Consider the following 27,029-nt stretch of genomic DNA (forward strand, 5'->3'; position numbering starts at 1 on the left):
CTAACTAATCATTTATGCTACTTAATGCTGATACTGCACGACAATTCAGTGGTACTTTTTATACAACTACATCTGACAACTGAAGTTACTTGGAGGAATCGGAAGCTCAAGTAAATTATCAACAAATAAATTATGATGAATTATTTTAGGTCAAGCTACCCAGCCGTCTATCAAGTGAATAACATTAGCTACATCTGTATCAGATACACCATTAAAGAGATGAACACATTAAAACTTATAATCCAATACATGATAAAATGAATCTGAAATTGGCAATTCTGCAGACTTCTGCAATTCTTCAGAGTTCATTTTTTCGCTCAAAGCACGTTTATAGTCTCAGAGACACACGTTCAAAAAAAAGTATTAAAACATTTAGTATATGCATGTCATCTTGTCAACTATGGCTTATAGAATTATTTAATTTACCACTCAGGACATTTACTTTGTCACAAACTAGGTTGGCTATGAGAGATAGCTAGTTAGCTTACATTGTGCTAATTTTCAGGTGCGTATATTTATTTGGTACCTACTAGATAATGTTGACGTGTTTTTATTATCTGAAAACACACCGCTTCATTTTAGCGCCTGTCTCTTTAAAAGCAATAATAATCTAAACCTCTATTTAGCTGTCTGTCCTTTTAGTTGTCAGTCTTGCCAAACCATTGTACATTTTGTTCTCCATGTACAAAATATCACTTGTTTGCAAACCCTCGATACAAAATAACATCTGTAGGGGGGGACTTTCTCCGACCTAAAAGTATAAAGGACAAATCAGAAACATGAATAGCCCTCTCAGCCATCTGACCGTACGGAAGCAAGTTTTCCCGGAGGCTGATTTCCAAGGTTTTGAATGGCTGAATATCAAAGAGATAAGCCCTCAAAATCCCAATTTTAGCATCTTCACATGCAGTGCCCTAGGCAAGATTTTCGCTGGCGCCACCTTGCATCGCAGTCAATTTCACAATCAATTTTCATACACTCACAAAGAAACTGCATGTATGTATTGAATGTTTTAAAAGTGCATCTGAAGAGCGAAGTATATGTGACCACTGGATGTTACATTTGAATAAAAAACAGATGCTTGTGTGTGCTATAAATAAGACTAATATAGACTAATAATGAAAACAGATGCGATTCATTCAACTTTATCGTCATTGCAATGCAATTCAGTCTAACCAGAGTGCAAAAAGCAGTAAAGTGCAGTGAAATTAACCACGCCCACCCCCCACAGAGGGCCATTATTTAATAGGCTATGCTATGAAGTTATGTTGCTGTGGGCTTATATAATATTTCGAAATAATAGTAGTAATAGCGATGGTAAAAAGTAGTAATTTTTTTTTTTCCCCCGTTTGCGGCGCCCCCCGTGGATGATGGCACTCATGTCTGTTTTTTTCATAAGTAAAATTGCACTGCCATAGATTGGCCTGTTAACATCACGTTAAGGAGTTACAATCTTTAATGGAAAATGTTACTTAGGATCTAAAAAAAAACTCATTTAGTACAAATGCGAATAGAATTCATACTACCTGAGGAGAGACAGGAAGTATCATGCAATAACACAAAAGTGAGTGGTAATACACAGATGCTTTAAAAAATATATTTATGAGTAATTTCTAGAGCAATTCGTGTTTATTTAACTTTTTGAAAACACATCCAACCAGACAACAAGCAGAATTTTCAAGTTGGGTTATAAAAAAAAAAAAAACATGTAAAATTGACAGATTTTAACATTTTAAGAACAAAGAAATAAAAAAAAATAAAACCAATGGAGTGTTATTTTCACATATTGTAACCATACGTTTTTAATCCCAACATTTGGGTGCAACAAATTCAGGTAAACTCTGAGGACTCTCCTGTGCAACCTGACCTACCTACAGTACATTAGGTAAGAAGTGAGTGGTGTAGAAGTATGAGAACGTTGTAATACTTCTCTATTACACTAACATTGTATTCATTATGTAAATTCAAACTACACTGACTGGATCAAAGGCACATCACATAAAATACTTTTTGTAATGCCGCTTCAAAAGTGACTTTTACATGACACATTATGTCACATTATGTAATAATTTGATCTAAATATCCTTTTTTTTTTTTTTTTTTTTTTTTTTTTTAAATGGGTCAACTAAAATAGCTTCCACAGAAATAAATACTTCATGGATGTAGCTTTAAATTACTTTGCTTCATCCAATTCCCTGACTAAACATAACAAGGTCCACTTTTTAAATTCTAGAAGTTAATATTAGACTCATTTCTCACATTAATCAAATCAATCATGATTAAACTGATTAAGTCCATTTTAATTCATTAGTCTTCTTTGGGAGCTCTATTTTAAAATGCTTAAAAGAAGCATTAAGAGTGCTGACAACTATATCTAAGTACTCTGTTAGAACCAAATACGGAAGTTAGTTCCCGCCAGTAAAACTGGTCATTCAAACTTTTTAACACTGTAGAAACTTAATGTTTTAAGTGATTTGACACAAATGTCAACTGGTATTAAACAAAGGGGAAACAGTGCTGTTACTCCGTCCTAACTTTGGAATAATGATCCAACACAAAGCTCATTCAAAAGTCAGTTTGCTGCTGTGTTGCCTTCCAACTCCATTCTCACAATAAAAAAAAAAAAATCAATGGAATCAAATACATCCATTCAAGTCAATGGAGAGCCATTTCTTCAGGCTGTCTACTGAGATCAAGAGCGACTGAGTTCTTCTTTTGAGACTCCCTCCAGCTTGACGTGCACCCACCAGCACATGCAGCGGTCACATGGTGCGGCCTGAGTCGCCTTAACTTTAATTCTGAGGAAACAAGACAAACGTACAAAAAGAGACGCATTAAACTAACCGTTTTTTTCAGTTCATTAAACGGCTACAGTACATTGTGACAGATTAAACAGCATAAGAATTACTGAATAACAGTAAATCTCACCTCTTTTTTTACATTTGTCCCTGAAGAAGGTGGCGGAGAGGTTGGTGGACTAAATTAGAAGAGAAAAAACAAATTAATTACATATCCATGTATGGTTTCAGCTTAATCACCGTCATCACCTACAAACTGTGTGATGACTTCAATCCTTCAGCTCTGTTGCGTCTCAAACTGTGTGAGACGGAGTGACTGTGATATCAATTTTTAGGAGTGTCACACTGCAAACACGTCACAATGTGCAACAAAAGGCTAAAAAATCCAAGTTATTTTGATTGTCTGTTACATGGTAAAACCACCATAAATTATTGTTAGCTTTTTGGCTAACAACTAATTGTTATTTCTTAGTCTATCAACATTTAAAAACTGTGTTGCTGACAGACAGTTTGTTCAGATGATCCAACTTCTTCTTAGGCTGCGGGATAGCAAATAAAAATGCCAAACAAGAGCTTCATACGTCAGCACAGCCTCCCTTTTGGACACGTTAATGTAAACTATGTGTAGCAGTGATTCAGGAGATTTCAGTAATGAAAGAAATAAACTGTCTTCGATAAAAACTCCCACAAAGTCCTCCCACTAATGCATTCTTCATTTACAGCCTTAATCACTGCCAGTGAAGGCCTTAACTAGGACCATCCAGACCATAAAAGAGTAGATGTGTGTGTTCCACATCAGTAATTAAAATCAATTCAACAGCAGCAGGACAACTAACATGAGTCGAAACAGGGGAATCAGCGTGCACACACTTGTGAGTAATAAATGATTTATTGTCTGAAAAGTGACAAATGACCATAAACATCTAGGTTATGCTCAGAAGCTAGCTCTTACAACATTACAGTAATTCTTCAATAATGTATACTAAATACAGTAGCAATACTTGCAATACTAGTGTCCAAAACCAAAAAAAATAGAAAGAAAAACAACAGACAGGCAGGCAGACCAAGAAGGAAAGAGAAACTGGAGCACAGAGGGGAAAAATAAGCCTTTACATACCTGCCAACTTGCCTGGAGGCATTCTCAAAAAACTTTGTTTTAGAAGCAACACTGCAGAAAAAGAAGAAAACGAACATGTCGGTTAAAAAGACTTTTCATTAAATCCTTGTAATCCAATAGTGAGCATGTATGATTTAGTAGGCCAAGCGGTTTTATAACCTCTCTCTCTCTCTCTATGATTTCCACTGGATTCTGAGTGTTACATTGAAGAGATAGTTAACTTTGAAAAGCCAAGAGCAGCCATAACGTTTAATAGTCCTTGTAAAAAAGTCAGATTTATCGACATTTTATAGCAGGAAAAGCACAAGTGTAAATAAAAACATTGGCCGTGGAGCGTAAAAACCAAAACAATGAGCTGGGAGACCCTAAAAAGCTTGGTAGACCTGAAAAGAACTGCAGAGTCAGGTTCTCTGTGGGGTCATCACTACAAGTGATGAGAAGTGGTCCATAGTTCACATGTTAGTACTGATTATAGTCTTTTTACCCTTCTTGAGATAACAGAATCTAAAAAAAATAATCATCTCCTTGGCTGCTCTTGGCTTCCGTATGTCAATAGCACATCTGGCACCTTTTTGAAGTTGCCTAAATTTGAAGATCTTACTAAAACAGCAGATACAATGTTTATTGACCCTTTTGACCCTTTCTTTATTTGCATATCTAAAAGCAAGTGTGACATTTTGTGTTGAGAAGTGGTGGGGACATAAGAGCTCGGATGATAACACATTTCTTAAATGGGCTTCAACACACTGGATGTGATTTTAAGTCAATTTAATGGGAAGATCTTGTGATGTCAAAGTAGATAATTATCACAGAACCTGCACCTTGAACACAAACCTCGATGCTGCACATTTCAATGTTAGAAAAGATTTCATGAGTCAAGTATTTAAACTTGATGCTTGAACCCTGATCGGTTGAATCTGTGTGTGATTTAAACTGGGATTAGATTATTTCTATATTTCAATCTATATTAATTTTAAAGCAAACATATCTTTAATTGTATTTTTCTATTAATTATTTAAATAAATTAATTCAATAAATCAATCTGAAAGGTACAGAAGCTACTTATATGCTTTTTAAAAAGTGCAGCAGCCTAATTAACAGCAACCCAACGTGCACAACAAAGGAAAAAGGTAGGAGAAATTATAAACTACTGTATTTTAGCAGGCAGCACTGTGCTATAACGTTCTTTTTATATAGGCCTACTGTAAAAAATATTTTCCCTGAACATGTTGTCGGCTGTTGTTTAGTTTATAGGATACTGTACATATCAGGTCCTGGGTTAAAACATTGTTATGCAGTTTCAACTGCAAGTGCTGATGGACAGTGCTCTTATTTGTTAGTTAACGTTTCTTGATGCAAGTTTTTCTTCTTCTTCTTTTTTTTTTTTTTTTGACAAACTATGCTTTTACAAAGTGATCGGGACAAAATGGGGAGCCATTTCAAAAAATTGGTTGGGACATGTCCCCAGCATCTCTCCAGCATCTCCAGTGTAAATGACAGCTATGTCTAAAAGTAACCATAAAAAGGTGGTGACAGACTTCTGTATCTCTAAAGAGCACTTACTAAGATACGGCCGAGCTCTCGCTGTTCGCTGCACTCTGGGTCTTTTGTTGAGCGGGCAACCTGGAAGGGGGCTCAGGAGGCCTGACTGGGGGTCTGCAAATGGCGGGTTTCTCTGTGGACCTCGTTCTGGTCAGACCGTCAGAATCTCCTGAAAAAAACAAAAACAAAACTAAAGCTTCCTGTAATGACGTCTGAGAAAAGAAGGCGATTAGGGAATTTTGGAATAAAATTGTTAATGGCAAAATTAAAGACCAATGGCTGTGATGTCCTGCATGTTTTAGATGTTTCCCTGCTCCAACACACCTGATTCAAATGATCAGTACCAATGACCAATAGCTAACTAAAAGCAAGGATGCAGCAGCTGGACACGTGTCAGCCAAGAGCAACACAACTGGCACCACTATTGCCTCTACCAAAACAACCAACACTACAAAATTAAAAAGCAGGAGAGAAGAATGATTTTAATGACTTGATGGTGCCACAAAAGGAAAACAAGCAGATGAAGATCTTAAGAGCTGGCTGACATTTTCTTTCCGTCTCCCCACATATCTCAGCAACACATGTATTTCATTTTCTATCCCCTTGTACCTCACTTTTTGCAAATTCTATGAAACCACGTGAAATTTCTTTTCTTAGCAACAGATAAATAAAGACCAGATCATCATACCTTCCCTGTTGGCTGATGTGCCCTTTGCAGTTGGTCTCCTGCCCTGGAAGGATGGCACTCTGCTCACGTAGACTCCTGACTCCCCATTTGCAGATGAATCTGGCCTTTGTCTCATGTCATCCATCTTTCCGACATCAGCTTCCGACTGCCTGTCCTGACGGTTAGCTGGTTTGGGAATTAATGCTAGTCTTGGAGGAGGTTCTCTTGGAACAAGCGGAGCCCCGCTTACAGGTTTGGTCCTCTGGAGGGGAATGGGGTTCATTGAGACCTCCCCGTCCTGGACAGAGCTGTCATTCTGGCCATCTGGTACAAAGATACAACATGGTGATTAATGCAAGGTACTGGTTGCCTGGAGTGAACAGCTACAGCTAAACATTGAGATTAAGTAGTGATGTTGATCTTCCTCTGAGATAAGTTTTCCTCTATGAGAGAATACGAGTTATCTTCAAAGTCCAAGGTCACATGAGTGTACGATGTAAAGGAATGTCATAAACTTAACTTAAACATCTGGCACAGCACCTTACTGGTTTTAGATGACATGAAAACTATTTGTTGATGAATTTAAAGCACATATCAAAGTTGGAGTAATCATACAGAGATAGTTTTTTTGGCTATACTAAGTTAAAAACAGTTTTACAAAAAAAAACACAACACAGAGGAGAAGCAGCAGGTGCTCCGAATTTCTCTGCCACAGTGTATGAAAGGATGGAGACACACCCACTTAATGAGGGGTTTAAACAGACAGAAAATTACATGATGTAGCCAGAAGCATTGGGGGGAAAAAAGACTAATGTGAGATGAAAAAATGGAGATTCATTTTATTTGTACTTGAATAAAGTATTAACAATAAAGAATAAAGAAAGACAATGAAAAGATTTTTGATTTGACATTCTTAGACAAACAAAAGAATAACTCCATGTTTATGAATAAGTAATAATTGTTTGCAATGGTATTTGATGGACACACACGTACAGTAAATCACATTTTTCTGCACTTCAGAAAATGTTAGGAAATGACCCTGCGGGTGTGTTTGCTACAAATCTTCCTGGAATATTTTTTTTAAAAAAACATCAAAAAACATTCAGCACTGACAGGATGGGATAATGATGAGGATGATGATGACAATCAGACCAAGGGAGGCTGATAATTACTCTCTGTGTGCTGAAAGTGGTCGTGACTAAGAGCTTGATAAACACGAGGTGGTCGCTTGGAGATTGTGATGGGCTGCCGCTTCCTCGGGGTGATCCGCGGAGGAGGGATGGGTGGGGCGGAGCTGTCTGGCATATTGCTGAAGATCTGTGATCACACACAAAAAAAGTTACAGTCACGCTTTGGTTCAGGAGCCACTATTTCAGCTTCATAGAGTCCGTAACTTAGTTGAATGATATACATGAGAAAGAGCAGGAAAAATGATTGGCAAGCAAATTTTAAAAAATGCATTAAAGGTCCCATATTATGCTGATTTTAGGGTTCATACTTTTATTTTGGATGCTTACTAGAAAATGTTTCCATGCTTTTCATTATCAAAATATGTTTATATGTATATATATATATATATATATATATATATATATATATATATATATATATATATATATATATATATATATGTGTGTTTGAACACTCTGTTTTGGTGCCTGTCTCTTTAAGGCCCCTCTCCTGTAAAGCCCTGTTTGCGCCGATTGGTCAGCTCTCACAGGCCTGAGCAGGCCCCAGCCACCATTTTCTACATCACCTCTACCAGTGTTTTTTGCAACAACGGGCGTGATGATGTGGGTGTTACTGTGTTGTTGCGACATCACAAGCTCACAGAAGTCCTGAAGGCTCATTTAAAGGAACAATATTTAGAATTTTAGTTTAAACATTTAAAAGTTATCATTTACATTATCAACATAATGTAAAGAAATAACAGCTTTGACGTTATGTCAAGGACATCTCTGTATCTCTGTATTGATGTGTGTATTATCTACTGAATATAGCATGCTAACCAGCTAGCCTGAAAACCTCTTTCTCCCAATGGTTCAAAGTTCCTGTGCTAGCTGTGCAAACACCAACACTCCCCTGGTAGTCTGGCTATCTGCATGGCTAACTGAGCTAACTGGCTAACAATAGTTTCCCGTATGCAGTGTGCATTCCTCTGTAGATTGAGCGTTTTGATACTTTCACACGGACAGTATTTATATAGCACCTAGACTTGTGTTGTGATCAGAAAACCCACTTTCTTAAATATGGGACCTTTAAATTAAAAATTAAACATTTGGAAAAAACACTTATTCACTTCGATGAGAAGACTGACAGCACACACTTGTCTGTAGATAGCCTGAAACATACCTTTTTGTAGTCCTCGATCAGAATCTCAACGACAATATTTTGGAACTTGATATCCAACATGGCCGCCACAGTCTCCTCCTTCGCTCTCAGCAGCGTGGGACCAAAGATAACCGCCATGTTTGAAGGAGTCATCAGATTGTCTTCACTGTGGCTGCACACACTGAAAGAAGCATCAAGTTGGGTTGAATAAAATATAACTGAAATGGGCACAGGGCGGTGATACATTAACTGAGCTTATTTCCATAAAGAGAGCAAGAGTTAATGATGAATCACAACAAAGTATGCTACTGTAGCACGTACTTGACCAAATGTTTGATAAGCATCTCCAACATCTCTTTGTTCTTCTCCGGTAGTTTGTAGGTGAGTGAGTGGATTTCAGTCAGTCGAAAGTCCAGATTATCGGACTCTGTGACACAAAGACAACACAAAGTTAAAATGTTTAAACGCTATATGGAGTACAGTACAACCACACGCATGCAACGGAATCAGACTCATAAAAGAAAGTCTCCTGAACAAAAGGCAGTATAAAGTCGAGTACTATTCAACTACTGCGTGACATTTCCAGGAACCTGAAGCCACCAGTTGTCTTATTGTACATCCTGACAGAATGAGGCTGACACTATTAAACTTGTGTCTGTTCTCTGATTTACAGTGACATTGTGTGAGGGATAAAAACAAACAGTGGACTCAAATTTCATTTATTGTCGTCCAGGCTCATTTTGCACTGCCTATTAAACTGTTGAATGTGCAGCCTGTCTGCACAATATTTATGTACAAATGCCTCAAGTGTGTCTGGTGTCCAGGCAACTAAAGCTTTTCATTGTTGATAATTTCCTCAACTAATCAATTAGTCGTTTGGTCTCTAAGATGGTGAGATATGTCAATCAGTGTTGACACAACCCAAACCCACAACCCAAAGATATTCAGTTTACGGTCATGGAGGAGTAAAGAAAACTGTAATTATTTATTGTAAGAAGCTGGAATCAGAGAATTTCCAAAGCTCCTGTGTTAGCTGTGTAAACACCTGAGCTTCTAGTCCAAATCCTCTAGCTGCACAGCTAACTGAGCTAACTAGCTAATGGCAGCTATAGTTTGCATCAGTTAGCATCTTGTGATATGCTGCCCCCTATTTGTTTGGAGTATAATTTTGACAGGTGGCCAATTCTTACATATTGCACCATTAAAACCAAGAAAAGACACATACGTTACACACTGTGCTCCATGTGCACATGATTATCTTTGCAAAAACAAAAGTATGTGGACTTCAGGTAGTTCAACATGAATATACAAGCATGCAGTGGAGAAATAATTTTCCCTGTTGCATGCTAACAGGTGAGGACATGTTTTAGGCAAAAGCGCTTATCAACTTGCAACCTTCCTAATGCCATGTCTTTTCAAAAGGAAATGTAGCGGCAGTCCTTTAGATTTTTAGGGAAACACAAATGTGAGTTAGACACATGTTTGAATAATAGGTCAAGATCAGAGTAAAAATACTTAAAAGGGAAGGGAAGAGGAACACACAAATTAGCGCTGGATAATTTGCAAAACAAGTCTTACTTGCAGCACACATGAGGTCTCTGTGTAGACTGTAGGTCATCAGTGGCTCAGACAAGCTCCTGCAGATAAACACACACACACTTGTGGACGAGTGCAAGACTGCGGTGCGATGTAACTCATCACATCAAACAAAAGAAAAACAAACAGCAGCACTCACTCGTCACTCAATTACACCAGAAAAGCACTTCGAGAGCACAACCTCTGTCAAGGCTGCAACTTATGCTAAGTGTTTGTGTCTGGATCCTGGTCAACACATAGACAGGCAGGTTTATGGAATTGGGTTTGTAGAGAGAAGAACGGTGCAAAATTTCAAATTAGTCAGACTCGTGACCAATTGAAATACATTGATAAATAGAATTTGCCACCGTCATTTAAAAGTAGCCAAAGATCTGGAACTATGCAGTGTAATTCATTATTTTCCACAAATTCATTTTGTGTCTCCTGCTCACACACGTCTCCTCACACTCAAACATACCTTAGATAAAACTTCAATGCACTTGTGATGGTTTTAATGTCCCAGTCGCTGCTGTGGAGATCCACATCTCCTGGGTTTGTGGGGTCTGTAACGGACCAAAAAACACAGGTCCAAGATTTTTAATCCAATTATGTTTAATTTTACATAAAAACCTACAATTGGAAACTGTCTTGATTGGGATTCAGTAGGTTAGGATTATAGTAAATGCAAAAATGGTCAAAGAATAGGCCTTCTTCATGGAAGACGTTTTAACATGTCACAGCAGGAATAACACAGGTGTAAATAGGAAGATTCGTAACGGCTGAATTCCATTTAGCTGCAGGGTCAGGGTAGGCTTCAGGGTCCTGGTTCACTGTCACACTGTCATGTCTTACTGGGACACTTCAACAGAAAACAGCTATCGTTAATGTTATTAGTAACACCTGTGCATTTCTTCCTCTGACAAGTCCAAATTTGTGTGAAAAAAAATTATATTTAAAGTGACTACAAGGAACCTTAATTTTTTGTTGATTCTGGGGGCACCTGTGGACAAAAGTGGTTAGAGCACCACCACCTCATTTTGTAAAGATCTTGATCTGGCTAGCATGTGCATTTGTTTTGGAAGCGAGGAAAAAGAAAGCGGCAACGTATTTTTAACACTTTTTCTTGTTTGTACACAGCCGTTTGCAGGATGTATGGCTGAGTCAAAAGATTTATTAAGATTGGCTATATAACATTAATAACTGCAGTACATGATAGTGAAATGAAGTCAACTTTGTTTTAGTTCTGTTCCATACCACCAGACTACTGAGCAGCTCCTTTCCTCAGGCTGTGAGACTCCTCAATTCATCCTCAGCACTCAGACATAAAAAAAAACGTAATGGTGGTCCACTGTCAAAAGTGAATGCCTTGTGTTAAATTGCAAAATGGTACTATACGGAAGCCTGAAGAGGCAAGTGAGATTTTTTTTTTTTGTAAGTCTGATTTAAATTGTTTTTTATCCTGTAAACAACAAAGTTTCCTCAGGGTAACGTTTCAAACTTCCTGCCAAGATCCCGAGTTCCCTGAATTGACTGACTTCCACGTGTCACTCTGCCCGCTGTGCCTCAGTTATAAAAAGTTCATAATTCTGTCTGTCTTCACACACACTCTAAAAATCTCAGTCCTTGGCTGCTGAATGCTCAACTTTGTTTATTGGCTAGCTGGCCTCTGGCACTGGTTGTCTGCTGTTTGGTGCTATGCTGGTAGTACAGTGGGGATTTAGAGCTTTTTGCATTAAGAAACTGCTGCCTGTTGCATCCCAGAATGATGCTATGAGAGCTGTGAGAGTGAACAACGATATTTGAATTGATCTGGAAAAAAAAAAATGTGTTAAAAGACTCTACAAAGCTCAGTTAAGTTGAACTTATGAGGCAGAGCAGGGTGATAAGTTAGCCGGTATAAGCTTTATTCAAAATACAGAATTACGACCACATTGAGGCCATAAAAAGGAGGAGCGCTGCGAGTCAATGACCTGCTGACACTTCCTCATCATTCACACACCCAAGCTTAACAACAGTTGCAGAACCGGTTGTGTTGTGGGCTAACCCATGTGTAGAAACACAGCAGATGGACAGATGTAGATGTTCACAGGCTTATTTCCTTACCAAAGAAGGCATTTAAAAGCTTCTGCACTTGGATGTTGCTGCCAACCGTTCTGTACACTCCTTCCTGCGTGACTCCTGGAAGAGGGAAGAGGTAAAAAGAGAAAAGGGGAGTGAAATCTGGACATGTACAGAGCAGTGGATATGTACCACGTGTCTCGCAGCAGCCAGAATTAAGATACAGATGTTCCTGCCTGATTGCCAGTGTTTCATGAACCACTTCGTTTGAAACTGTGCAGCTCTCTGTGCTTGGATCATGAGTCAATATACAGGTTTAGGAACTGAGTATTTAATTCCAGTCGTGTAAGGTGAATCAAATTACGAATGACTTCAGGATGGGTTTGAGATTTTGAGCTTTAAAGTTTTAGCATGCATGCAGAAAAGAAAGAAAGAATGAGTGAGTGAAAAATCATTCTTTAAAAAAAACAAAAACAGATCAGACAGTGTGTGATAACGATGCGATGATCAAAAGTCTGTACAATCTGAAATAGACCATTTTTCTCAGATTATTAGTTGCCATGAGGGCATTTATTTCCTGAGAGCAGCCTGCAGCCGTGGCATCAACATTTAACCTACGACTCAACTACGCCCCCCTCAGGGAACCAGACAGTACTAAAGACAGCTGGGATAAACATCTGATGAGACACTTTACCTTTTGTTTCAATGTAGTTGATGCACTTTCGCACAAACTTGAATCCGGTTTCGTTCAGTTCCACTGACAGAAAAACAGCAAGCGGTCATTTGAAGGCAAAACTTGAATACAGATGTTTTCAGTGACCTCACAACTTAAGACTTTGAGTGTAATGATGAGTGACTTACTTTCGGCTTGCTTGTGAATTGGGGAGTGATAGATCTGAAACGAAAAACAAAAATGTAAAAGGAAATTGAAATATGTGGAAAAACCTGTGACCGTCCTTCAGCGTGATTAATGAACACGTCTTTTTAAAAAACAAAAATGAGAGACAAGCTGCAATATGTGAGTCAAAGTTTATCGAGTGAGCAGCATCAGATAACATGAACTTAAGGATGCAGGAAACACAGGAAAAAAGAGATGAGGAGACAGAAGGAAGAAAAGAAAGAAAGACAAGAAAGAAAACAAATGAAAAGAAGTCAGTTCAGCTTAATATTAAAACCAGTACATGACTTTAGGCAAATTCACCAGTAACTCCAACCAGGACATCTAACCCAGGACAGCAAAGTAGCAGCAGGGTGTTTGTTGTCTCAGGCTGCGTGTGTGTCAAATATCACCATCACACCCTGTCATTGATTTACACCTGAGAGCAGAACAGCTATGGCTTTATTCTCGCCTTTGTTTTTAGGAGAAAATAAACAACAAAAACGTTTCTTTAATTCAAAAAAGAAAATCAGCTGACACGACAGCTTTGCTTCAGAACTGAGAAATCCATCAGAGAGCAATTAAAGCTTTTTTCCAATTTTTGAATGATTGTTTTCATTTCAGTGGCCAAAAAGAAAAACGGTCAAAATGTGCCACTGCTTGTGTGAGTTTGGAGAGGAACACGCAAGCATTTTTCTTCCTTTTTCCAACACTTTTATGCCAGAATGTGCAGTGGAAAGTCCACGAAAAGGGGCCTTGAAGTGATCCGAGAGTGTAGCATTAGATTTGTCATTTTGGCACATACAGCAGGTTCAGGCATGTCAACTGCCTCTTGGTCTGGAGATGTGACAAATTTGCCAAAACAGAGACTTCTGGACCTTAATAGACTGTAATGGACCGGCTGGCTGCGTGTAGACGTTGGAGGCATCAGCCTGGTTTAGCTTCCAGAGCTCCTGAGGATGTTTGTTTGTCGTGGACACAAAACCTCCGAAACTCTGGTCAATATGTATGTGAGAAACTGGAAGCAGTTAATATTTGTCCTTTTTGATAGAAAAATGACCCGACAATTAAACTGTTATTAAACCAGATGCTGATTACTTTTCTTAAAATCGACTGACTGTCGGTCAGAGGTCAGTAAGTGCATGATAAAAGGGAAATGACACTTGATTAACACGGTCCTTTACATTTACATGAAATGCTTTCAAAGCAAACAGAAGAACAGCAGGGTATGAGGAAGTTTCAAAAGGTGCAGTATGTACAGAAACATCCTTTGGTTGAAACATGTAACCGCATGCATAGACATGTTGCACTTTGACGCCCTTATACACTAATATGAAGTGTCCTTCTGACAGCCGTGCTTCACTGTATATTTTAACTATTCAAAAGGCTAAAAGGGTATTCAGAGTGTCGACAGAGTGGTAGAAGAGATTATTCTGAAAGAACATAGAGCTGAGTGATATGGTCTTATAATAACATCACAATATTTAAGGCTATATACAGGATATAGCTCTCCATATTTGGAAATCTCCTCAAAAGCACCTCATAAATGTGAGGACTGGGCGACAAATCCTCTGGGTGACAGTGATGCTTTCACAAAATATTAACACAATGAGATTTTGGATCAATAATCCTCATTGATGTGAATATTGTGACTAAGTTTGTAAAGGCAAGTATTAGAACAAGTAGAACAGTCTGGTAAGTTCAGAAAATTACATCACTTTAATACAGCCTTTAAAACCAAGAAAACACAACACTTTTACCATAAACAATATAAAGTCTCATTATTATTTTACAACAATTTAATATCTCCACATCCTGGTGCACTTGAGCATATCTGGGCGAAGTAAGTCGAGAAGCGCTTGTGAAACGTTCACGATATACAGAAGTCATTGGGGAAGTTGCGCAGGAAGAGGGCACTGAAAAGTGTGCCTTCTGTTATTTTCACATCCTCTGGTAGTGACGGTTTGTTTGTTTTGACCACAACTTACACGACGTCAACTGATCTGTCTGATATGGAAGTTATCTGAGCGAGACAGCAACATTTAAAACTACATATTGCTTAAAGAGGATTTAACAATGTCTTAAATCTTGCTAGTGAGGCAGTTTGAAATGGCTTTGCCTCAAAACTGCTGATGACAGAGACAGACTGTGGGAGCAGCAAGGGTTGTCAGATTGAGCATTTGGCACATTTAACATGGAGGTTTCAGTTAACAACTAAACATGATAATGAGAGCCAGGATAAAGTCATTAACGGTGTGAACTGAGCCCTGCTGTAAGGGTCTATTAAGACTAACTAGATGCCATCATTTATTCACACACTGATGCATAATGTACCTAACAAGCTTCATCTTTTACACATCTGTTACACAGAAGCCATAATGAGATCACCCATGCCTGCATCCTGCGGTGCATAACAAGTGTTAAATGGGAGCAGTCATGAGCTTTAGTTGATGGATTTGATTTAATAAACTGTTGATTTGATATGGTTTCATTAAAACAAATGAATGAATGCCATTTAAAACAACACTCTGGAATAAATTGCAGAAATTGTTATGATTTGTTATGCGGAGTTCAACAGACTTAGTGTATGAAGCTCATTTTTTTTTTTTTTAAATGTTTTAACATTTTTACTCTAGTCATTCAGGAGAATGCTGCAAAGCTGTTTTGCTGTGAAGCTCCAGAAATGTTTCGCGGACTACGTCACTTGGTTTGACTTTCCATCTGCATGGTGGAGGACTAGATATTGATTCCAACATTTGGCACAAAATTTGGATTTGAAACTGCCGTGGAGGGTTTTCCGATATTTTGGAGGTGAAGCAGTTTTCACAGAAGTTATATCAAGGAGAAGAAGAGAAATGAACTCACAGGCTCTTTTCCATCCATGGCCTCCATCCACAACTTCCTGTCTGCCTCCGAAAGAGCCTGGAAAGTGACCGGCGTGTTTCTATGGAGACGGTAACAAATGCCATTAGAGAGGCAAATGTTGCAATTCAGTAACAGGATATAATGCTTCAATACTGTGAACATTTAGCTTGTTGATTACACATTATTTCAAGCAAACCACAGTAGACAAAAATAACACCACAAGAAGAAAGACTCCTGGAAGTAACTGATTAAATCCCATGTTGTGTATAAATGAAGAAAAGCATAGAGAGATGATGAAATTCAACTGTTGCAATCTGTCTACGACAGAAGCAACGAAATCTGCTGCCAAATTTTGCAGCTTGTAGGCGACTGAATCAATTGTTAACTAAGACAACTGTGCAGTGAGTTTAAAGCTCCTTCTGCCAACTGCACTAATCAACTAACTATAAAAAAAAAATCTTTAAAAACTCTCAAAAAAATAACTTTGCAATCAGCTTCAACAGTTGAATAGACATCCATGATATCTATAGGAGTCATGCTGGGCATCCGCGATTTTAAGAGCAGAGGAGGATGTTAGCCCTGTGGGAGTATTCACCGTTCTTTCACTCCTAGGAGGGTCAAAGGTCAGGGTCAGGTACCAGCTCGGCGAGCACTTCAGGGACACTGGCCTTAAATCACCTCCAGCCGACTACATCATCTTCTAAACTAGATGGCACCGCCATCTTCAGTTTATCAAACAGCCAGCTCCTCATTATGCAGTTCTTCGGTTCACATGCTGGCCAAATTAGTTGCTCAACATTCAGAGACACTTTCAAGCACTTAATGCATAATTCAAGCAGCTTTTAAACCTTTAAAAACACCCTGTCCACACTCCAAGTATTTCCTCAGATTTCAAGAAACGCGACAGAGCAGCCCGTGGCTCGAGAGTCGATTAAAATGCATATTGTGAACCGAGTGGCCTGCTTATATAAATATGAGCTTGTTGTTGTTCCTCCCCCCCCCCACCAAAATCTCGGCGTTTGCCATCTGCTTCCATCAGGGATTGTTTGGGCTACAGTCCATTTAGCCCTCACACTGTGTCCTTGTCAGCCACCTGCTCACCTGTTTATCCCACAAGGCTTTTTGTGTTGCCTCATCTCACGCTCTCTTAGATTTGTTTGTACTTGCTAACCTCTCGTTGGTTTCCACGTCAAAGCAGAAGCGCTTGTCTATGGAGTCTGTCTTCCGACGGATGCAGGACTTCAGTGTCAGCTGCGTGGGGCCCTGCAGGGAAAGAGAAGGAAAGTTGGAAAGTGGTCGCCATTTGTGATGGAGACAATTTGATGAAGATTTTTAATAGATTTCGTAAAATCTGCCCATTTAGAAATAAATGGGATATTGTAGTGATTTTTAGCATTCATAGCCATTCGAATATAGATCTCTGAGTTTATGAGGTGCACTTGAATGCACCATTAAAACCCTGTTAGCATCCAGGCACTTAGATACTACCGTACTAAGATAAGTAGATTACACAGTTTTTAAAGGTGCACCTGAATACACCACGAAGTCCCTGTTCCTGTAGCAGAGGACAGAAAGCAGCTGCATACATACATACATAGCGCTGCCAGATGTAATGCAATAACTTTACGGTAATTTGATCATTTTGTGATGCTTACATGAGCAGTCGTTTTTCCCTTTTACGCTGCCTCATTTTAATTAATTTCCTGACAATGATCAGGTTAGCAAAATATGGATCCTACGTCTCACGTGACCTCCTTCCGCCAATCATGCTTGGTGTAGGCTCTGATGATGATTCACAAGCATGGCTGACGCTCTCTTTCCCTCAGCCTGACACTCATTTAAGTAAACTGCAAGTGGAGCTTGAGCTTTCCTGCGAAGGTATGCTGTGTTCAAGTCGAGTTGTTTTGATTGCACCAATAAACCCAGTTAGCTATTCAACTAGCTAAGCTCACAGCCTTAACTGTTTTCATGCAGACTCTGAACAGACTTCCAGTCGTGCTGTCTTGTAATTTCATTTTCCATTAGTAGGCTATTAAAAAAATTGTCAGATTGATGGATGTTTAAAAATTGATGTATTTAAAGATAAAACCCGATGTGGGTAGATTTGTGTCAAAAAATAATGTCTGTGTTCTGTAAACTTACACATTATGACATCCCCCAAAATACAATAACTGTAGGCCTCTGGTATAATAGTTTAAAAGGAGACATATTATGCTGTTACTACTAGGTTTTCATTCTTTAGTGCTCAAAAAACACATCAGTTTTCTCAAACTGTCCAGTGCTGCAGCTCTGTATTACCCTGTGTCTGAAACGCTGTTTTAGCTCCTGTCTCTTTAAGGCCCAGTCTCTTCTGATTGGTCAGCTCACACAGGCCTGACCCAGCACCGCTAACAACAACAGAGCAGCTGTGCTAACTCAATTGTTACGTTCCAAACTAGCCGCTACAGGGCATAAATTAGGCAAATGTCTGACATGGTGACATAGTGTGATGTCGCAAAGTCACCGAATTAAAGACTTCTGACGCGGCATTTCAGGAGCCGTGTTTTCTGTGGGAGAGAGGAGCTACATATATAAAACACTGAAGGAACAGAAACTAAAATCATAATGGGTCTACTTTAACATTTACCAACTGGCAACGGTGCCCATAAATTACACCAAAATGCGGTTGATTAGACTCTCAACATTTACCTCACAAGTGTGACCTGCAGCCTTGTGACATTTACTTTTTAATTTCGGACCCTGCCGGTGCATAATCAGAGTGGGCTGATAAGGCATCTCACTCGCAGTCTTCCCTGCACTGTGTATGGGTGCTGGGGTTGGCTGTGAGTGGTTGATATGTCATTATATTGCATATTTCATTTCAGTAAAGCACCTGTTTAGTTGTAGTCTTCTGCTCACAAGGCACCATGACCAGCAGTCTCCCCTCCTTGTGATACCTGACATAATATTTGACCCATGACACGCCCAAGGCCCCTGTTGGGAGAAAAGACAAACAAAAAACAAAACTGGTCAGATCTTATCAGAGGGGATTCAAGCAAGAGCTTATAAATGTATCAAGCTTCTGTGTGAACATCTTACACTTCTCCTGACAGTACAGATAACCCTCCATGGGCAGAAAACTGTGCATTTTGTCAATCCAAGAGGGTTGTTTCATTCTTTTCATCAGCTCCTCCATCTCTCCGTGAGTGCTCTCATAGTTGTTTCTGGTCTGCAGGCACAAACCAGACAGCACTTGAGAATCTCACCCGATTAAAGTTTATTAAATCTCACTAATGGCGTCAATCATTGCCAGTAACACCACTTACATTCTGCAAGCTGAGCTGCAGTTCCTGCTTGTAAGGCATGAAGTCCTGAGTCATCTCCACCGTCAGGTTGTTCAGCGTCAAAACGCTGTGCAGAAATGCCAGCACCTGTCAAACCAGATCCAGAGTGACTTACTTCAGACAAAGGAACAGCTGACATACAGAATGCATGACTGAGTACAGGGATTGTTTTAGTTTCCTCAATCTTGTTGCATGGCAGCAAAGCAGAAGAGGAGGCAGAGGCAGCACTCACCGGCTCCACCACGTCAAACTTCTTCCTGTCCTGCACCTGATGGATCTGGTACACATACTCCACTGACGATTCATAGAAGTTCACTCTCTCTCTGTCCAGGAGCTCATCGGCCTGTAGGGAATATAAAAAAAGGAAATTTCAAATAGCTGCCTCTAATTTGTACATTTCACTACACAACAATGATAAATATGTGCTGTACTTCACCTCTTGAAGATGAGTCTCCTTCTTCTTGGCAGAGAGATTCAGGTGTTTGTCCACCTGGGAGTAATATTTTTCACTGTCTTTCTCAAACTTCTTCTTCTTTTCCTGCATGAAAGATGTGAAAGATTGTAGTGAGATTAAATCAAGACAGAGTTTGTTTGGCTGAAAGACAAGTCACTGAAAAAAAGACAAATGTTTTCAAGTTGAAATTCTTGCTGGTAGAGTTTCTGAATAAAATCTAAAAAGGCAAATACTGGATTTTTCAGGCGGATCAAAAAGTCTGAGGTCAGGGATAAATGGCTGAAATAGTAGGCTTAAAGTGCATAAAGAACTAATACAAGCACTAAGCTAAAAGTAAAAGGATAAATGGCAAAAAGAAAAAAATCAATATTATGACTGCTGATTTAAAAAAAAGTGTGTGAACTAACATTCAGTTTGGCACTTTCACTGTTGTTCTTCTTTTTCGGATACTGTTCACTCACGTGTACTTTGCCATTGTTAAGCACAGGATACCCTCGTCTGTCATGGAGAAAACTTTGATTTTTCTTAACCAGTCTATCATTTTGTTGAAATCAACACATATTGTTTTTAAAATGTGAAAGAATACATGTACAGTATGTCTGAAAATGCTGCAGTGTTTGTAGTATGAACTCATTTTCCAAGTAATAGGAACCTAAGATTTTTACACTCTTGAAGCATCATCACATCTAAATTGTTACTATAAATGCAACTGCAGTTTAGCGAACTCATTAATACCCACAGCAACCAATGTTTATTATTTTGTCAACTGTTTATATTAACTTTGATTGCATTTTTTAATTATGATTATTTAGTTTTTATTTATTTCCACACCAGGAGACAAACAAATAGGATGATGGGGTTGTGTTATTTCAAGTAGTAAAAGACTGTAATATATATTGTAATATATTGTATTCAAGCATATTCCTAACCTTGACGACACAACAGTCAAACGTAAGCATTTTCCAAACTGTCAAGACTTGTGTAGATTTCCATTCGCAGATTGCATAAACATGACCACAGCATTACAGAAAGTGGCTGGTTAAGAAATCCACTGAGGGGAAACTAATCTGTTTTGATCACTGGAGCAGAACTAGAAAGAAATCAAAATGTCGTGCTGAATAATCGAGGTGAAACCCCACAGAGTTTCCTGATAACTTTAAAAGCAAAATAAAATGTTGGTGAAGGAGCACACAGGGGGTCACTTTAGAAAAAAATGAGTTGCTCGTAGCTACAAACTGCTTCCCTTTCATGTTCTTACACAGGTAAATGTCTCACACGTGTATACAAACAGATTTGAGGAAGTAGCTTTAAACATCCTGTTTGGTCAGTGCAAGCAGCTCAGGAACGTATTTTCTTGTATAACTATCTGACTCTCCGGGCATAGAAACAGATCACACTATGAACCCACTGATCACTGCTCCCAGTGCTGACAAACATCTGACTTCACAGGAATGAGCCACACTTCACTTACAGAGCAGAGGACTCGGTGTAAACACTCACCTTTGTAACTCCGATTTGCTCCTTTCTGAACTTCTCCAGCGGCTTGATTAGCAGGTCGGAGGCGTTCTGAACCTGGACAGGTGAACAGGGAGCAGCTGTTACTGCGGTGCGCTTCAAAATGCATACTCAAACAAACTCTGTTCCCACATGTAAGACACACTCTTTAACACAGTATATTTGCAGATAAACTGGGTTTTTCTGTGAAACACAAACATGCTGAAAAGAGTTTGGCCAGTGTGAGGGTGCTAATTAGTGTTTCATAACTGTTTCCACGCCATCGTAGAGCACATTTTACCAGCTGTAAAATAAGATCTGCATCCAGAAAACCCAGTCTAACAAGAACTGCTGCTCCCAGTGTCAGGAGTTCATGACTGAAGTGTAAGTCAAGAGGACGAGATCGATTACTACTTCTTGTGCGTGTAAAAGATCTTCTCCTTCTCTCTCCCACAGAAAACACGGCTCCTGAACGCCTCATCAGTAGTCCCGCCTTTAATTCTGTGACTTTGTGACATCACACTACATCACCATGTCACACATTTGCGTAATTTATGCCAAGCGGCTAGTTTGGCACGCAAGAATTGATTCAGCACAGGTGCTCTGTTGTTGTAAGCGGTGCTGGCTCAGGTGTGTGTGAGCTGACCAATCAGAGCAGACTGGGTATTCAGGAGGGGGGCCTTAAAGAGACAGGAGCCAAAACAGAGCATTTCAGACAGAGGGGGAATACAGAGCTGCAGCACTGGACAGTAAGAGAAAACTGATGTGTTTTTTGAGACCTATTCTAGTAGTAAACCAGAATTAAATTATGAACCTATGAACATACTATGTCTCCTTTAAGTCTAAGATAAGTATAAGACTGAGATAAATGTTCAGTAATCAGTAAAGTCCAAAAATACTTTTTTATATTTACTGCCAAAGACAAAGAAAAGCAGCAAGTCCTTACATTTAAGAAGCCGGAACCAGCAAATGTTTGACATTTTTGCATGAAAAATTATTTTTCTTTAAATGTATTTCTCTTTAATGGACTTATAGTTGCAGCTCTACTTTCAGAAAGAGGAAAGATTAAATAAAAACAGCATGGAAGTGTAACAACACATGAAAAAATGGAACCATTTCCAAAAAAAAAAAGGGAACAGAGAGAACCAAAAGGGGAACTGAAAGCAAAATAATGAATAGCACGCCTCTTAACAAGCATGAACGAGGCTGCACATTCACACAGATGGTATCTAGGTGACCGGATGTGTTATGATAACATATCAATCAACATAAATGGATAGAGATCTCAAGGTCTTGATTTCACATCATAAAGACACAGAAAGTAAGATATCTGTGCCAATGGTTTTCATCCAACTGGTCTGATCTTTAGAGCAGGATGTGTTAATGTGGTTTTGCATGTCTAATGAGGGGTCACACAGGATGCAGAGTCAGCTTGGAGGAAGTGGATAACCCACCAGCATCATCCTGTCGGTCTCTACTTCCTGCAGGAGTCCGGCGAACTCCTGGAATGACTGAGCTGCGGAGGAAAAGACAAAAGATGACGACCGGAATAAAGTCTTTGCACATTCTTATCTTAATTGTCGGATGCAGGAAACATCAAAAAAGAAACACACATCCTTATAAATGTGTGCCATTAACAATTGCGGTAAGGGAGAAGTTTCCTGGTTCCCTCATATTTAACTTGTGGGGAATTACAGAGGAGCTGCCAAAAACTTGCCTCTCCACTGAGGTCAAGTAGGGGAAGTCTGTTTGCATCAGCTCACTCTGGTGTAAAATGTTTTAATTTTCCATGTGGTGTTAGTAAACAGGGAATAAAATGCTGGAATAAAGCATGGAATGTTGTGCAAGTACAAGAGCCACTTCATCATCATGACTTTAACAATCAGTAGATATAAATAAATGTCTGTATTATCTTACCAATGTTTATCTCATCGTCTGTCAGGGAGTCACCGATGACGTCGAACTGGAACATGCTGAGGGTCTGTGAAAACTTCTGTACCGCCAAAGAATAGCCTGTGAAAAGGACCAGAATTCAGACCTCCTGAGACCAAAAACAACTGCAATATATAACACTTTATCGTTCTTGATCCAACTCTGATGAGTGTGATTGAATGAAATGAAGAGCAGTCCAGGATTATTGTAACTCTGTGGTTTGTCTTTTTTCTCTGGTTGGAAAATCAAAAGTATGAAAGATACCCTTGGCAGGGTTCAGCAGCACAACAGCAGCCAACATGCAGCCTATGCAATACATCATGCCAGCTGTGTCTGGGATTTATTATTGAAACAACACAGAGTCTTTCAGATCATTGCTGAAGGGAATTTTGCCTGAGGAACTTAATATCGTCATATTTTATATCCCGTCTTTGTCGACTTGATCTTCAAATCACTTTTAAATCAACAAAGTTCAGTTTATTTTGGATTCTTGTTGGGCTGCAACTATCACTTAAAAAAAAATCTGAAAATATTCACCTTTAAGAAGCTGGGACAGAGAAGTTTGAGTTGATTTAATAGCTGACAACTAAAATAATCAATCTATTTGTTGTTGCAGCTCTAGATTCTTGCTTTAATTGTGTAGGCAGAGTTTATTTCACAACATTTCCAGCTGGAGAGCGGGACTTGAGATGAAAAATTCATGAATATCTCTTTAGTTTACCCAAACAATCAGCACTCGTGACCTCCGCCTATTATGTGAGCTGAATACACAGAAGGACCCTCAACACTCTGCAGCACTACCACAGCACCTACAATGACACTTTCTGTTTTCGAGGTGAATAGCTCGTCACTGCTGATTTGGACTGCCTTTCCCTCATGGGTGCCTTACTGACCCAAATATACACATCTACTGTGAGCTGTCACTGGCTGTGGTCCATGCTATTACTACTACTACAACCAGCAGCAGAGGGTGACACATCACAAAGAGCAGAGGGGGTAGTGGGTGCAGGAGAGGACAGCTGTTTGGAAACCAGCTGTCATCCTGCACATCTGCATCAGATCCCTGGTATTTCAAAGAAGGCTGTTTGGTGTTCTCCCAGGGGAGCACTAGCACCTCCCTGAATGCCTCTCCCAACCACCCACAGTGATCCTGAAGGCCCTTAAAAAGGCCCCACAGATGCTGATCCTGTCAACCTCATCACATCACTGTATTTACATGCATGGTACAAAAAAAACCTCATATAGACTTCAGAACAAGAGAGCTGAGATTTCAACACCCTTACCTCTGATTGCAGTGATCACACTGTTGCCATCTTTTATCAACTCTTTGAGAAATTTGCTGGTCCTCTCCAGCTCCACTTCATAACACTTGAGCGTCTCTCGGAAGTCCGGACTGTCCAGATAGCAGTCGCTGAACTCCAGAGGAGGATGCCCCATCTTCTGACCGACAGGCTTGTAGACAATAGAAGCAGTGAGTTTGTTTCGGGGAGCCACGCAGCCTACACTCGCCTATCGCACGCTGCTCATTGCTGCTCAGTTGAGGCGACTCTCATCTGTTAAGGGGAGCAGAAACCATGGTGTCCGTGGGAGCCTGCGGAGGCAGCTGCTCACTTATGAAGTGCACTAAACAGTGACGAGGTCCGGTTCGCATTCACTTCCCTCTTTATCTGCTCTGACGCGCTGGTTAAACTCTAATTCAATTGAATCCTGTTCTTCTTTGCTACTTTTTCCTTGTTGCATTGTCGTGATTAGGAGAGCGGCTAGAATCCCTTTGGACGCGTCCCATTCCGAAATATGTCACCCCTTCCACGAAACCTCCTTCTGTCCTTACATCGATTTGAAAATGATTTTTAATCTATAAACGTAATATCGCGATATTATACCTATGAATACGTGTTACTCAATGTATATTTTTTTCAAACAGAGATGTTGTACGCATCCTCACGTCCCACAATTTTGCAAAGAGCGTGACGCAAACCTGAATGGGACGGATCCAACTGGCTGTGGACTCACCAAAAACTTCCCCCTTTCCACACCCAGGAGGTTCTTAAAGGGGCCGCAGCACAGCCCGGGCGATTGTGTTGATGCTGCTGCTTTCAAGTGCTGTTGGAAATCGTAGAAAATCTGATCAGTAAGAAATAGCACAACTAAAAGACTGATGATTATATATTGTTCAGATTGATAATTGTGTAGCTTACATATATCTCAATGTGTTGGAGTATTTCTTGTTTCTTGTTCACTGTCAAAACTAGTTTACAATAAAATGTTTTGCACAACTATATAATAATAATAAAAAAATAAATAAAAAAACATGCAGTGCAGTGGTTCCCTACCTGTGGGTCGGTACCCCCAACAATCTTTTTCTTAGGAAGGTTCCTAACTAAGTAAAAGTACCCGAAAGTGTCTAAGTGGCAGCCATGATGAGAGCTGGTCTACTTCTCTAAGTGCTAAGGAAAGCAGCATGGGGTACACTGGACCATCCTTTACAGATGGAAATTCTCCTTCACGTCCTTCCTTGACCTCATGACCGTTTCCATTAAGATCAAGGGAAAGTCTGTCAGAAAATAACACCACAGCCAAGGAGTGGGAAGATACATTTGAGGAGTCACAGGTGTTTTTTTGTTTGTTTGTTTGTTTTCTTTTTAAATACTGGTACACAACTTAATGTTAATTTTTGCACATTCTCAAGTAGTCTTTGCTTTTTTTTCTTGTGAATTATTGGATAAATCCAAGTCCTGAGTTAACAAAAAATAAAAAGAGGGGGGAAAAAAACTTTTTGGTTGAACTGTTCACAACCACTAGACACATGCAAACCCTTGGTGAGGTGTCGGAAGTAAATATTGCTTTGTTTTAAGGGATCACAAGCCTGCGAGGTGGTCTGGTACAACTGGTCTGAAGGTTAGAAAAGTGAGTTAATAACCAGAAAAACTGGTTATTAACTGGTTGGTTGCTTCTGCTCGAAATGATCCTTAATCTAAGCGCTGTGACACTGTGTGAAAATAATCTAAAGTTGAACAAAGCTCATGATACAAACACACCCGCACGGACACGTGAACACATCATGAGAAGCATGTGATTATTACACAGTGAGACAGGTCACACCTGCATGTAACTGGGTGTGTTCCTGCACTCAAGATTAAGCACAACAATACAACTGATCTCATTGCACAGGCAGCTCCATTACAGCAAACAAACTGTTTCGCAGTATTACTGTAGGATACATAAACTTGCCCAGTGGAAAAATCAGTGTAAGACTATGTCATCACAAGTGTAATAGTGACGCAATAGTGGGGGGGAATAGTAGGTCACTTGACTCCTCTTTTGACCCCTGGCTGAAGACAAATGTAATGCAGACATGTTTTTCTCTGGACAGGATCAGTGAACAAACTGCTGTCTTACTTCATCAGAAGAAGAGAATCATTACTGAAATGTTGCAATAACAGTTAATGACCTCCAGATGGCCTCCTTCAGACTGAACTGAAGCACTACACATTGCCTGCAACACACAAACACACACACACAGTTTTAAATGCTTTATTTGAATCCATCAATTACATTACAGTTGTAAGACATCCCAAGGCTGCCAGAAAACCAATCACCAATCAACCAGTTCATCAGAAAACGCTTCATCCTAAGTCATCGCAAGGTTTCTTCAGGCCTTTATTGGCAATTATCAGGTATGTAAGAAATGCTACAGAACAGGTCACGACAGATAATAAATTATCTTGGCTCGTCTCACGGAGATGTTTCTACATAATTACATCTCTAGTCAATAAAGCCACGCTGACAGACAGCAGCAATTAAGAAACAATGACCAGAGATATAATCGCTGAACCATAACCACAATTTTGGATTGTGTGGGTCTGCTTTTATCCCAAAGTGTGAGGTGAGTACCCGTGTGTGTGTGAACAGATTTATGTTCCCACAGTGTGATTAATACAAGGGAACTGAAAGACGCTGATAACAGATATGAGAACAGAATGAAACAGGTACTGA

The 27,029-nt window shown here is 39.5% G+C and overlaps 1 protein-coding gene across 2 annotated transcripts; it reads right to left on the minus strand.

Moving 5' to 3' along the window:
• Window positions 1-1,438: 1,438 nt before the first annotated feature.
• Window positions 1,439-24,939, minus strand: ophn1 (oligophrenin 1). 2 transcript variants are annotated; one of them, XM_084374233.1, is made up of 24 exons: window positions 24,317-24,939; window positions 23,019-23,114; window positions 22,556-22,617; window positions 21,108-21,179; window positions 19,590-19,691; window positions 19,386-19,496; window positions 19,136-19,240; window positions 18,909-19,038; window positions 18,703-18,803; window positions 17,002-17,093; window positions 15,831-15,909; window positions 12,950-12,983; window positions 12,783-12,845; window positions 12,134-12,208; window positions 10,509-10,593; window positions 10,034-10,092; window positions 8,777-8,882; window positions 8,477-8,636; window positions 7,297-7,441; window positions 6,146-6,448; window positions 5,479-5,623; window positions 3,916-3,966; window positions 2,929-2,977; window positions 1,439-2,798 (listed from the first exon to the last, which is right to left on the minus strand). In XM_084374233.1, the coding sequence occupies exons 1-24, from the start codon at window positions 24,468-24,470 to the stop codon at window positions 2,793-2,795; spliced, it is 2,385 nt and encodes a 794-aa protein (XP_084230359.1). In that variant the 5' UTR covers window positions 24,471-24,939; the 3' UTR covers window positions 1,439-2,792. The 2 variants fall into 2 exon arrangements, with proteins under 2 accessions (XP_084230359.1, XP_084230358.1); XM_084374232.1 differs by having other exon boundaries at window positions 5,479-5,626.
• Between the last annotated feature and the right edge of the window lie 2,090 nt (window positions 24,940-27,029).

This window comes from Pagrus pagrus (genome assembly GCF_965226575.1).
Source record: "Pagrus pagrus genome assembly, chromosome: 14".
Taxonomy (NCBI): domain Eukaryota; kingdom Metazoa; phylum Chordata; class Actinopteri; order Spariformes; family Sparidae; genus Pagrus; species Pagrus pagrus.

Bases quoted from the DNA above. Each gene is read 5' to 3' on its own strand.
- ophn1 (XM_084374232.1), bottom strand. From the start codon at position 24,470: ATGGGGCATCCTCCTCTGGAGTTCAGCGACTGCTATCTGGACAGTCCG. The intron at 19,692-21,107 runs GTGAGTGTTTAC...TCTTTCATGCAG, and splicing joins AGCAAATCGGAGTTACAAAG to GAAAAGAAGAAGAAGTTTGA. The intron at 17,094-18,702 runs GTGCTTTACTGA...CTTTCCCTGCAG, and splicing joins AGAAGACTACAACTAAACAG to GGCCCCACGCAGCTGACACT.